We start from the raw sequence: 13,656 nt of genomic DNA, 5'->3' as shown, positions 1-13,656 counted from the left end.
CTGTCACTGATCATGTATCTGGTTTCACTTTGCGATCACATCGATGTCGTCGGGTGACGCGTCGCTATCTTCGATCTTGCTTGTCTCTAATGTATGTCATCAAACTGCTGTCATCTCCATCTACGTGATTGACACAGCGCTTGCACAAGCAGATTGAAGTCTTGGTCGGGAGTCCTGAGCCACAGATTCCGTATAGCCAAGCAGCGATTTTACGATTCAACTGTACATGCGCATCCAGATGCTTCACCGTCATATGACTGTTTCTAGCCCAAATGCGAATCCGATCTAGACTATAAATCTGTCCTCACTATACTGATCGGCATTGCGCAATGCAGCCAAGCTTGCCGCGCTACTTGGTATATGTACATCGACATCATGTACCTGCTCCCGAAACAGGAGACATCAAATGCCACCAACCACCTTCACGCACCAATATCTCTGGTGCGACGACCACGCACAGCGTAGTGCCTACCGGATACGGATTTCGCGCCGATGCCAATCTAATCATGTACCATGGAGACCCTGGGCCCCGCTCTCACCGCAGGATGAGCTGCCGCGACAAGACGAGCGGATTGCTTGGCTTCCCGCTATATAGATGAGCCACAGCCGCTGCAAGTGCAATGCCAAGACTGTGAAGGAAGGTCAAGACGGAACGAGGGAATTTTGCATCGCTTGTTTGGGCTAAGGCTTGCTTGTTGTTTATCCTCGAGGGGGGCATGTACTTCTCGGCTTGGGCACTCCGGTGGTGGCTCAGCAGGTGTATCATTGTGGATTTCCCTCAGAGCCGCTCTTCTGGGACAAGTCTTGGAAATTGTGCTAGACTTGTTATGACTTTGGGAATCTGGTTCGCTTTCCATTCTACCGAAATGCCAAGGAACCTTGGAAGTAGACGACCGCATCGGAATGGCATCGACGTTGATCAGCAGCATACTAGACTACCCCAGAGATGCTAACATGACTCTCATCTCTTCTCCAGATGCGTTGGTGGTCAGTGTGACTTCCGCTCAAAGCGCCACAGCCATGTAACTACCCCAATTTTCCCCCGTTACATCGCCCGCCATGGCACGCATCTTGTGTTCCACAGCAAAAACTCTCTCATCCCGTTTGGGACTCTACTAATTCTGTGTTTTCCGGCTATCTGTTCAGGTAACATTGCACGCGTCCGCGGAACGTACCAGATTCACAAACAACTGTGGAACCAGCGCAGCAGCGTACAGATGACCACACCTCCCAACATACCCATTACGAACCAAATCATCCAATATCGTGGTTCCCAAGCGCCAAGATACCGGAATCTCGGCCCATGCGTTTCGACCGCAAGATCAAAGGTGGATGCGATAAGTGCGGTAATGCAGGGATGGTCTTAATCATCCCAAGATATTGAGGCTGGTCTTCAGCCTCCCACCTGGCATCTGACTAGTGCTTCCTTGATGCGAGATGGAATGCAAGTGATGGAAGAATACTGCTATGGGTAAATATTGCGCATATGCGCAAGGTTTTACCGGCACCCCACAGGCATCTGCCCCTTGCTGCAACGAAGCAATGCCTTGAACCTGGGCGTTGGCACTCTGGGTGGGCTTGCGTGCATTCCATTCTTGGGCTGACGACGTCGGTATTCCTCTCCGTTCTGTTCCGAGACAAGAGATCAGTGGTCTACGATCACGGGTGTAAGCATGTGTACATTGCCAATATACCGTCTCCAGTCTTTTGAGTACCTGAGATACTACACATTCCTTAACAGGACGAAGAATGTGTGACCTTGCGTCGTCCCAAGATCCGGTCTCGACCACGGAACTCGAGCGCTGCCAACGAAAAGGTTCGACGGTTGGCTATGTGTCACCACAGAAACGTTCGGTACCACAGAAACGTCAGGAACCGCCCATTGTTCTCGAAACACAAGATCGCCTGGCCAGAATTTGCGCATAGATGCTGAAAGTTACCACAGCGTATCGCGGGCTTTGTCGATCGATCGCTGCCATTCCGATGCAGTGGTAGACCAAAGGTGGCTGAGTACATTCACGACACACCACGCCAACGAGAATGCGACACGTCCATGTATGTCGTCAAGGAGAATTAGGCACCGGCCCAGCTGCCTTTCGGAAGAAGACACAGTACGCTAACAGTGCCTTCGAAGCAACACTAACGAAGTCGTACATGAGCGCTTCTAAACCTTCGCACCTCGGAACTTACTCCTTCGAAAATGCGAAACGCAGCTTCTGCACATCGATCAAGTTCCAGATTGCGATCTTCACAGAACCGGGATCTACAGGACGTGCTTTTGCAGAAGTTCAAACTGCCGAGCCGGAACAGTGATCAATTTGAACCATTGCGACGGGAGTTTGTGATGAACTCGTGATGTGTGCACGTAATTTGAGGGGTTTTTCTTGTCCGTGGGGCGCTTACAGCGTGGCAGCCCAAATGTGTCGGTATGGAATGGTGTGGAAACCTGAGCAAGTGGAGCGGTGAAGAACCGCGCGCGACATCTGGGTTCTCGGAAGCAGGCGGGCGCGCTTCCTCTAGAGCAACATGTCCAGACGATGTATGACGATCGAGGATGAGAGTCAAAGTAGAAGATCATGGTTTTGATTCTATGCGTTGTAGCCCGTAAACTGATGCTCAACCCTGATCGAGGGAGCTCCCTGCGCCTACGTTTGTCTTGAATCGTAATTCAAAACGGAAAGCTTTGGTCGGTGGGAACCCTCGATGTCCTCCGTGGAAAAAGTCTAGCAGAAAATAGTAGCGAAAGCGGCTGAACATGTATAGAGCCCAAAGCAAGAAATCAAGAACCCCTCCGTGCTAAGACGAATGTGAAGCGGTCATAACCTCGTTAAGTGATGCTCCAGACGCCTTGCAGAAAACACAAACAAGGAATGAAAACGGATATCAAGCCACCGAGTATAGGGAAGACTGCTAAACCATCCTACCAGCATCATTTTGGGTGTCAGAAGAAGTACGCAATGAGCCTGCGTTGCTGGGCACCCGGGTAGGGGCCTGTGATAGAGGGTCAGGTGAGTTGGGGTCACTGGCCCTGCGCTTCTCGGTTGTCTCAGCTTTGCTAAGTCTGCGCGCGATTGCCTCCTTCGCATGTTCGCCGTTATCGCATGGTAGATACCACCGGGATACGGCCATACAGATACATGAGAGCATCAGGTTGGCACCGGACCACATCTGGACGGTGATGTAGGTGTTGTATTGTGTGATGAGATGACCAGCAATGACGGGACCGGCGAGAGCTGGGATGGCAGCAAATGTGTACATCATACCCGTCCAGTGACCAAGCTTCTTCTTTGCGAAGTGAGTAGTGCCAGGCGCAGTGTAGGAGCAATTGAGAATGTTGCCGATGGACGCAGGAGGAAGGCCGATGACCATGCCAGAGAAGATACCGAAGACGACGCAGAAGGCAATCGCATCAGTCTCTGATCCAGCTAGTGTCCAGAGAACCAGTGTGAGCATGGATGCGGTGAACTGAGAGCCGATGTGCATGTTGAGGGCGCCGACCTTGTCCGAGAAGTGAGCGAGGAGCATCCGTCCGACAGTCGAAGCTCCGTTCATGATGACTAGGAGCCAGAAGGTTTGAAGGGGTTTGTCGGTAGTGTCGGCAGGGCTTACTGATGAGCCGGTACGGTCGCGGGTGCCAAAGCCACGCACTGATGCCCACTAGACATTGTTAGCTACAAGCATGAGGAACAGTGTAGGAATACTGACCTCTTCGAGATTGAAGAAGACTGGGTAGAAACCAAAAAACATAAAGGCGACGGCTGCAGTGAACCAGCACCAAGCCTTGTTCTTGAAGGCCTCAGTGTCGAACCAAGTCCTGAGCTTGCCCCAGCTCTTCGGCTCGTGGTGCTCGTGGGCGGGGTCTGGGGTGCAGAAGATGAAAGAGTAGATGCAGGTCACTGAGGTGAGAGTCGCGACATAGCGTACTGCATTGTTGAAACCGACCGATTGAATCAGGAAGCGGAGCATGCTAGGGTAGATCACACCTGCTACACTGGCACCGCAGGCGACATAGCCTACGGCAAGACCTCTGCGCTTGGGAAACCATGTTGAAGCAACTGGGAGAGAGTCAGTACAGGCAATTCACGGTATCAATTACCACTCACCTTGAGAGCTGGAGACAAAGAAGGTTCCCATGCCCAAGCCTACCACTAGGCCTTGAGTTGCCCAAATTGGACCGAAGCTTCCAATGGCCTCAATATCGCTGGGGTGTGCGACAGAGAGCATGAAAAGCCCAAAGGGCACAAGGAAAGTGCCACAGCCGATGACTTTGCGCGAGTGCCCCGCATCCAAGAGGCGTCCAACTACGTTGGAAAGCAGGAGCACAATGAAGGACTGAGTCGATCCGATCAGGTTCAGTTCAAGCTGGTCAACACCTCGCAGTGAGTGGCCCACATAGTACGAAGACCACGTGCCGTAGGCGTTGACAAGACCCCACGAGTTGAACATGAGAAAGAAGCAGCCCAGCAGACAGGCGTAGGCACGCCATGACTGCGGCCAGTTGGGTTCGTCAAGTGTGTCGACACTGGCATGTCGGGATTCGTCTCGCATCGAATTGGTCGCAGTTGGTGCTTCGGAGAGTGGCAGCGTTCCTTCGCTGTACTGCCGACTCTCTTTGTATGAAGATTTGGTAGGTGGCATGTTGGCGGTGTTTACTGAAGGTGCGGGCCGTGAGGTAAAGGTGGAAGGAGCAATCAGTTATCTGAAAAGGTGTTTGACGATGACGCGATAAGATGCTCAACACGGATAGCACGTGTTGGAGGGGAAGCGCTCAAATGGACGCACTGGTGAAAAGGTACGGAAACGATCAGCTGTCAAAGCGGCGGAGATGAGGGTATAAGTACGGTACTCATGTGGAAGCAGGCATGGGATATGGGGAACGAGCCCAAGGCTTAGATTGATAGAGGGTTCTTTTACGGCTCCACTTCGTTAAGCACGCGCGTAACCCCCATGTAGAATGTGGCTGGCTCCTCCCATAGTGACGTGGTAGTCAAACGGGTCGTGTAATGGGGCAATGGCAGTAGCAACGCACAAGCAACGCAAGGGTGCAAGCCCAAGAGAAGCCAAGGCAATACGGGCGTCTGAACTCCGCCGGCAGCAGGGTATACTTCATTACTCTTTTAGATGGTTCAAATGCCCGGCGGCCCAAAGGTTTAGTGCGCCGCGTTAATCCGGTGTGAGAGCGATCGGCGGTCGTGGATTCTCCGGAGCATCTCGCGTTTGGACTTCCCCACGCTTACTCGTTGTCGTGAAAACATGCCAACCATGCCGGCTCCAAGGGAGGCATGCTTTGTCTCTAGTGACCTCATTTGTTACAAAGCTGGGCATCGCCACCCCTTCTTCCTCAACGTGCGTAACAACAAACGGGATTGGAACGCACTGGGCAAGACTACCACGGTACGTAGACGCCGCATGCCCTATCCCACAACCGCGTGTGCGGATGTCGAGATTGCTCATAGGCTGTGCGCTCTTGGCTTGTTCCACCAAAACGAAGTTGCCGGTGGGCATAGACATCTGGTAGGCGATTATAGGGGTTGAGGCGCCTGACAAGGTTGGGTGAAATAGCGGAGCGGGCCCCCGACCCTTGGCGTAGTATCAGCGGGCGAGATGTGATGAGTGATGAGGCTCGATTGGGTCGGCATGCCAAGAATGTGCTCGAGTAGTGATGTACGAATTCCGCCTTGGCCGGCCCAGTTATATTGCAAGGGTCAAGAATGAGTACTCTCGCGGTGACACCGCCGAGAATGCTGCGACTCTGGCAGTCTCTCCAGGAAAGCGGATGCAACGGCCGACGGCCTGAGTGAAAGCGCGTAAGCCAGTGCAGAATATCGGCGTTGCAAGCTCGGCGACACCGCCGACGAGGGTTGAGTGTTAGGCGCAACATGTCGAGTACATGACAGACAAGTCGCGCTAAAGTTGGCAGTGTAACAAGATCAGCGGGCCGGTGCGGTTCGTTGCTTCGTTATCTTGAGTTTCAACACAGCCACAACCGCTTCAGAGGCATGCCTAGAGATCGACGGCTAGGGCGTTTTGCCAAGTATCAACACCCACGCTGGCTTCGATGCTTGCTTCTTCCCGCCGCCGCGATGAAGCCGTATCATATTGAGAGGGTTATCAGACAGTGCGGGTGTGGCTGCAGCGAACTCGTCACCCTGCCTTGCGATGACATGTTTCAGCCACGCGCAACTGTCGGCGCGAATGGCCGCTGGGGTGCATTTTTTGTTGACAGGCGACGCGCGGAGGGTGGATTCGAACGTTCGGAAAGAGCATAGACGGAGTTGGGGTAAGGAAGTGGAGGAGGAGTCAGGACTGGGGATCAGCGACGCTACCTCCAGAGAGTTTGCTCTGCCAAGCCAGGTGTCGGCCGTGGCAATTACGCGTTCTGGCAACCCTCGCCCAGCATCGACCCGATCCAGCGTCGAGACGAGCCCCAGGCACTATTTCTAATCAGATCTGGAAACAAATCCAAGCCCGACATCTTCCTAGGTCTGTGCAGATCTCCCCTGTCGGGAGGTGCCCAAGAGCCGAGAAGAAACAAAGAAGCATCCCGCGCAGAGCTGCGCTGCACGTTACGCAAACAACAACGACAAAAGACAATGTTATCTTGTCTCAGACTTCTTAGTCGTGTGGTTTGCTAAACGTCTGATTTGCATTTTGCCACGGGAGCGGTCAATTGGTAGCTTCACTCCGCTGTGACGGCTAGTTTCTTGTAATGATGGCGAGGTCCATGCTGGGTTCCCGCGGACTCCATCAACTACGTCAGGCGCGTTCCACAAAAGGCCCATGGGGACGCGGACCTTTCGAAAACCGGGGACTTCTTTAACGTTCTCACGAAGTTCTTCCGGAGCCGGACGTTGAGCAGTGGATATCGTCATGCGTAGTACTCTGCCGTGTCACCACATGGTGCCGCAGTCTCTCCGCACAGCGTCCCCATGTCATGATTCAGCTGTTGAGGGTTGGTTGACATTCTGGGTTGGTTGGATAAGGCATCCGCGTCTCGTCCGATAAGCAGCTTTGACAGCGGCTGCGGCGTTAGGCTTCGATCGCAGCTTCACGGGTAGATACTCGGGGGTTCCAACAGGTTCTGACTGCCGACAGTCTTCGCCTGGTGCTGTCAGCGACGGCCGAACATGCTGGGTCGCTAACCAGGTACCGCACGGTGATGGTTTTGCGGAAGCGCACCCATCCGGAGCCTCATTCAACAATCGACAGTTCAATAAGCTGGGATCAGCTCTCGACAATCTCGTGTCCATACTCTAATCCGACAGAATCTATTATCTGGAATCCATTAGTCCATGTTTCGTTCGGTGCGGGCCAGCAGTCAGGCTCCCGGTACTTCCACTGTGCATAGTGACGCCAAGCCCTCCACTGAAACGAAAACTCACCCAGAAAATATTCCTGTCCACTCCATTATTCCGAGCCACCCACAATCCAGCCCCTGAAAGTCTGTTTTGGATGCTCAGCGATAGCGCTGTGGAAAAAACAAGCAAATACGAGCGGAACGCCACGGCGAACGAAGGGAACGAATCCTTGTGGCGGCATGCAGTTTCCGTGTGTCAACGTCAGGCCACTTGGAGAACCAAGTCCGAGACGCGATCCCGCACCCACAAAGTCGCAGATTCGAAGCGAGGTCCATCAGGGCGGAGCGGAGAGCGGAACGTGATATAATGAAGAAGAGATGATGTTGCGATACCTGCCTCAGATCATTCTTGTCATCTGCTGGGCACAACTGGGCAGGGCCGAATCGCCACGTTGTTAGAGCTCCGACAGCTGCTCCGTCTTGGAAACGACAAGACGGCACCCAAGGCCGACAGCCGCCGCATTCCATGTCGAACACCAGTTCAAGTCGAGTCGCCACACATAGCGGGCGTTGAGGCGGAGCGGAAATCCCAGCGCCGCTCGTGGCGTTGAGTTTCGAGTCGCGCGAAAAGGGGTTTCATGCGGCACGAATCCACGACTCGCAAACATGTAATACTCGGGCGCACATGTCAGCGCAGAAGATGTCTGAGCAGTGTGCAGAGGCCTTGGGTTGGGCGCTGTCGTGCTTTTCTTCCAAGACTTGGTACCTAAGGCAGCTCAATGCAGCGGGCAACAAGCAAGGAGCGTCAGGCACGTTCACGGCTATGCTGTCAGAGCGCAGTCCCCGAGAATACCGAGAGATCCATACGGGCACAATAAACTCAATCTTGGGTTCATCACAGGTACCCTCAGGTAGGTGAGTCCGCGGCGCAATCAAACGTCCCGGGGGTAAGCATGGTGTCGCTACGAGACCAGCAACAGAAAACCAACACCTAGTCGGCATTCAGCACCAGATTTGACAACAACAAAATCCCACCGTAGACTATATTAGAAGTCAGCTAAGGCAGGCAATGTCTGCTGGGAGGTCTATCGTAATATACTCCAGGTAAGAGAGGCTCCTTCGAGGGCAATGAGAAGTCGCAAATCCGTTACTAGTGTTCTCTTTCCTTCAAATCAATAGTCTTTTCCTACGTCTTCGCCGAGTCCGTTTTTCTCGTCTCATAGCGACCTGCGATCATGTTCGCTCGTACTCAGACACACTCACGCCACTTTCGGGCAAATCCGAGCCAACCCACAATGTCGCCGTTCTCTCTGGGCGGAACCGCTAACAAGGCTAGAGACTATCAGAGTCCATCTGCTTCTTCACAATACCCACATCTATCGTCTTATTGAATATTCCACGTGGACATGGACAGCACATACCTCGCAAATCATTCGGAGTTGCACGTGTGCAAGCACGCAAGGTCGAATGAAAGGTGTTGAGGGGACCCGAAACATCGCCGACCGACGCGCGTATGATTACTTGAAGAAAACAAGACGCTGACAAAACGGCCAGGAAAGCCGCGATTCGACCAAGAGTGCGCCCTGAAGACAGAGTGAGCTTTGGTGGATATGTAGGTTAGGTGCGTAATTTCATCCTGCCACGCCATCAGTCACGCCATTCATCTGTTCTCACGTTTGGTTCTTGTCTTGTCATCGAACTGCTGCATTAGCCATACTTCGGAAGATTTTCATGATCAAGTTGTAGAGCGATGAACTCGCGAGACCATGTTGCAATCGCTTCACCAGCCAGAATGCCGTCGTAAGAAGCATGAGATACTTATCAATAGAATAGAAGACATCACATTACGTCGCCAGTGGGAATATTCATATAGAACGGCTGTCATTGCTCTAGCTATAAATACAGTTCGCTAGACGCTACCCTCAAAACGCCATGCTCCGGGAATCAAAGATTACTATGCCATGTTTGCAATCAAGAAGAGCAAGAATAAAAAGACAAAGCCCCCAGTGCCATTGGTTCGGCGCGTGGAGGCAGAGCTGCAGATGGCCCATGACCAAATCGCTCGAGGTAGAGTCATGACCAGGCGTACGCCGTGGGTGTCCCAAGCGCCGCGACTCAAACGCCCTTGATCGCAACGGTGCGCTCGCTGTTCAGCTTATCCGCATTCCGGTCGTGGCTCTCCTTCTTGCAGTCCTCGAGTCCGACGCACTTGTGGTCCTCGAGCATGCGATGACGGCTGCAGTGTCGGCCTTCGCAGAAGCCGCAGTCGCCGACGATGGGCTGGGCGCGGTCCTTGCAGTCCTTGAAGGAGCAGCGGACCTTCTTGGGAGGCATTCCACCGCGCAGAGGGAGGGCGAGGTGGAGGGTGGAATTGGGTCCGATGGCGTAATCAGCCAGGGTGGTGTCGGGTGACGAGAGGTGCTTGCCGGCGTGGACGATGCGCAGGTCCGAGGGAGCGGAGAGGTTGGTGCGGAGGGCGAGGAGAGAGCGCAGCGTGCTTATGGATGTATTTGAAGGGATTGTGAGGGGAATTGCTGTGCACAATGTTAGCCCTTGCCGTGACTTCATGGTGCGCCTGGTTCCGAGCCTCGGAACGGTGGCGGCGACGACTTACTGTTGCTGCCGGACACGGTCTTGACAAAGATCTGCATCGTCTCCTCGGCTTCCGAGCTGGACGAGCTGATGCTGCTGATGCTGGACGAGCGGCGCATGGTGACGGTGTAGAGACGGTGTAGAGACGGTGGTGGAGGCAGTGGTTTGGGAGAGTTGTGAGGGAGCCCTGGGTGAGGCTGGAGTGCTCGGCGAGTAGTGATGACGCTGCGGCGCGGCTAGATAACGGCGATAGTCGACGGGGTAGAGAACAGTGTGTACGAGAGGCGACAAGGTGCGTGGTATGACCAAGAGTGAATGGTTCAGCAGCAGCAGGTGTGGGTGACAGATGGAGATCAAGTAGGTGAAGGTGACGCAGACCGCTTCTTAAAGAAAGGCAGATGGAGCCCCATGCTGTCACTGGTGCCTCCACGGCTTGGTCCGACCGATGGCACTGCTAAACTGCACACGACTCGAGCCGATATGCGTTCGCAGCGCGTCTTTGCCTCCCCGATGCAGGGCGGCGGCGACTAGCCGAACTTCTTCCATGGTATTCCATATCCATCACCATCACCAACCTCTCGCAGTCTCACCCATCCACCCGCTGCTTTTGTCGCCAGTCTTGCCTTTGCCAGAACAACGACGTCTCACGTGTCCGATGCGGTCGTGCATATACTCGCACCCCATCCCTCGCCCGAGTTGCCTTTTGCATGTGACACGTATCGCGCGTCCGGTCTGTCTGCCACTTGTGAAATGCAATCTAGATCGCGTCTCATGCATACCCTCGCTTGTTGCCGCTTTCAGACGTGTAACACGTGGACGACAGCGCCTGGCATTCTGCTGTGCCGGATGAGGCGTTGAGCCCGGCCTGCGCCAGTGTTTACGATTGGCCCTCGTCGTGGCGCGTGCATGACGGCTATGCGCTGTGTGAGGCTGCACGACTATCGTCATAAAACAACGACACGCATCCTTGGTGTTGAGTATCGCCGCCTCGCGTCGATTGGACATGCTTCGTTACGACATATGCACAAGGCCTAATGCTCCGACTCGCTGCGGCCCTGCCGTTGATCATCTGGAGTCATGCTATCATCCGCCCATCATCTATCGTCTGTGCCACTACCGCTTGGATCGGTGCGCGGTCGGAACCTTGGTACTGGAGACACGTCCATCGATTTGTACGCCTGCATGGTCAAACACGTCCAAACATGGGCTTTCCCCGCGCATACGTTATTTCCGTCATGTCACAGCATCGCCGTTGCTTCTAGAAGCGTTTCACAATCTTCCGCCTCGCTTTAGAGTTTGTACTTGTGCATCTTGGCTTGTTCGGCGTGGCAAGTGCCGCCATGCACCAGATATCAATACGCTACTAGTATACACCGCTTCCAACACGAGCCTACAACATGCTCTTGGGGAAGTCCTTCATCGCCTGCCGTACACCCAAGTCGCTGAGAATCTCCTCGGTACCTCCAAGAATAGCATCAAACTTATATGTGCGGTGGAACTGCTCAATCACCCGGCCCATACCACCTTGCGTAATTCCGCGACCTCCGAAGATGTTGACGGCTTCATCTGCGATTTCGTGTGCAGAGCGGGTGGCGAATGACTTGAGTAGGCCAATAGGTCCACCAAGCAGCTTCGATTGCTGAGCGTACGACATGTGCGTCATCTGGTAGGCAATAGATTCTAGCCATGCTTGGTTGGCCTCGACGTGTGAGATCATCTTTGCAAGCCTGGAGTATTGTCAGTAGCGTTCAATCGGATTCAGCTCCTGGAATGCAAGCGAGGGAATGTGGCGGGGTCTCATCCGACGGATGCACCGGTGGGACAAAAAGGCTATCTTTGGAGGCAATACTCACTTCTGACGGATGGTGGGTTGCTCTATCAGCTTCTTCCCAAAGACAATCCGCTGGTTGCACCACTTGAGACACTCCTCGACAACGGTTCGCGATTGTCGGATGACGGCGCATGCCATCATAAACCTCTCGTGATTGAAGTTGGACATGATGACAACGAAGCCCTGGTGCTCTTTGCCCAACAGGTGGTCCACTGGTACCTTCACATCGTTGAACTCTACGTATGCGGTGCCGGCGGTGGTGGAGTAGCTCGTCTTGATCAGCTTGGTCTCGACGGCCTCGTCACGCTCGATGAGCAGGACGGAGAAGCCCTTGTCCGTCTTGCAGCCTGTGACGAAGTAGTCGCTGAACATTCCGTTGGTGATCCACTTCTTTGTGCCTCGTACGATGTAGTGCTTGCCGTCTGGTGTCAAAGTTGCAGTGGTCCTAATTCCGGCGACGTCTGACCCCGCAAAAGCCTCGGTGATGGCTAGGCACATCTTCTTCTTGCCACTCAGCACTTCGTTGACCACGCGCGTCTTCAACTCAGATTCAGGCATCCACTGCAAGACGGCTGTCAAGCTGATGGTCATGCCTGCCATGTTGCCGTCTTGGAAGCCACGCGCGTTTGCGCGTACACCTTCCTGTGCCTGGATAAGGTCATGGAGGTAGTCAAACTCCTCGCCCTTGACGACACCCATCAGGTTTTTGCCGTGAAGATGCTTTCCAGGCCCAAGGCGCATAGCTAGCATGTCGTTCGCGGCCATCTTGTCAATCAACTCCTGGCTGATGTATGTACCATCCTTCTCCTTTTGTTGCGCCTCGGGCGTGACGTGTGTGTCGACGAACTTGCGGACCTCCTTCTGCAGCGCGCGATGGCTCTCCTTGAAGTAGGGACTCTTGAACTGCGGTCGCAACCACAATGGCTCCGCATATGGCACTGGGCTCAGGTCGCCAGGCTTTCCGACAATCACCTCAGACTTCTCGCCCTCGATGGTGCCGATGCACAGCTCCTGGTACTTGTCAAGGACCTCCTGTCTGTGTAGGTTGTAAAACGCGGTCGTCGCATCTTGGCCGGCTACTTGCTCGAGCACGACGGAGCCACCAGGGTGGGCATCGACGAACTCGCTGAGGTCGTAGACTTTGTGGTCGATGATGCACCAGAGGTCTTCGGGCGTGTTGTGCGATGCGACCGAATCGCGGGTGAGGGAGGCGTGAGGCATGTCGACGGTGTGTGGGAAGGAGGCGATGGGTGGAGGCGGAAGGTACAACGTGATGCGTGGCAAGAGGACGTTTAAGGGACCGTGGGACGAAAGGAGAGCGAACAGCAGACGCGACTACATTATGGGTCTCTAGACGTTTGGCCTCGGTCTACGAGATGAGCTAGCCCTCTCCGCGCAGCGCTCCGTCTTTGTGTGGAGCAAGAGCGCCTGCCTGCAGACAACGTCTGGGGAAGATGCCGAGGCAGAGAGTAATCGCCTCTCCAACACCGCCCATTGGTTGTAGAATTCTCGCGGCAGTCCAGCGGCAACCACGCTTCCTCTGTCCTCTCTAACTGCACATTTGTTTCTTAGGTTTCGTCCATGCGACACACCACCGACTGTGCTTCCAACTCCAGCTAATGGCAGCCAATATGTTGGTCACGCGTCCAGAAGCTCGATTGTCCAGCACAGTTTTCATACGGATTCATCCTCGACATTGTGCAACGCACCAAGGAACACTGTATCGTCACTCAAGTACCTCGATCTCGCGAAGGTGTCAAGGGACTCTCCGATTACAAATGCATAGTAAACGTCAAGACCTCGGTGAGCTTAACATGGCTGTGCAAACACTAGCCGCCTCTGGAACCTGTTAGTCAATTGATCACTGTCACTAGATCGGCCATCATGCCATCTTCCGAGACACGATATGTGTCTCTGTACGTACTTCCATCTTCAC

General features: G+C 54.1%; 3 protein-coding genes across 3 annotated transcripts; all 3 read right to left on the bottom strand.

Moving 5' to 3' along the window:
* Positions 1-2,910: 2,910 nt before the first annotated feature.
* Positions 2,911-4,638, bottom strand: J4E84_000490 (uncharacterized protein; the record flags this gene model as incomplete). The annotated part of the gene is made up of 3 exons (XM_049383129.1): positions 2,911-3,657; positions 3,706-4,055; positions 4,104-4,638. The coding sequence occupies 3 exons, from the start codon at positions 4,636-4,638 to the stop codon at positions 2,911-2,913; spliced, it is 1,632 nt and encodes a 543-aa protein (XP_049248647.1).
* Positions 4,639-9,412: 4,774 nt separating this feature from the next.
* J4E84_000489 (uncharacterized protein) lies at positions 9,413-10,008 on the bottom strand (the record flags this gene model as incomplete). The annotated part of the gene is made up of 2 exons (XM_049383128.1): positions 9,413-9,831; positions 9,912-10,008. 2 exons carry the CDS (start codon positions 10,006-10,008, stop codon positions 9,413-9,415), a joined length of 516 nt encoding a protein of 171 aa, XP_049248646.1.
* Positions 10,009-11,279: 1,271 nt separating this feature from the next.
* On the bottom strand, positions 11,280-12,941 carry J4E84_000488 (uncharacterized protein; the record flags this gene model as incomplete). The annotated part of the gene is made up of 2 exons (XM_049383127.1): positions 11,280-11,616; positions 11,743-12,941. The coding sequence occupies 2 exons, from the start codon at positions 12,939-12,941 to the stop codon at positions 11,280-11,282; spliced, it is 1,536 nt and encodes a 511-aa protein (XP_049248645.1).
* Positions 12,942-13,656: the final 715 nt, after the last annotated feature.

Source organism: Alternaria hordeiaustralica, assembly GCF_023758085.1.
Source record: "Alternaria hordeiaustralica strain BMP 2776 chromosome Unknown scaffold_1, whole genome shotgun sequence".
NCBI classification, from domain to species: domain Eukaryota; kingdom Fungi; phylum Ascomycota; class Dothideomycetes; order Pleosporales; family Pleosporaceae; genus Alternaria; species Alternaria hordeiaustralica.
The sequence above is the reverse complement of the archived record's forward strand: the minus strand, read 5'-3'. Positions and strand labels throughout refer to the sequence as shown.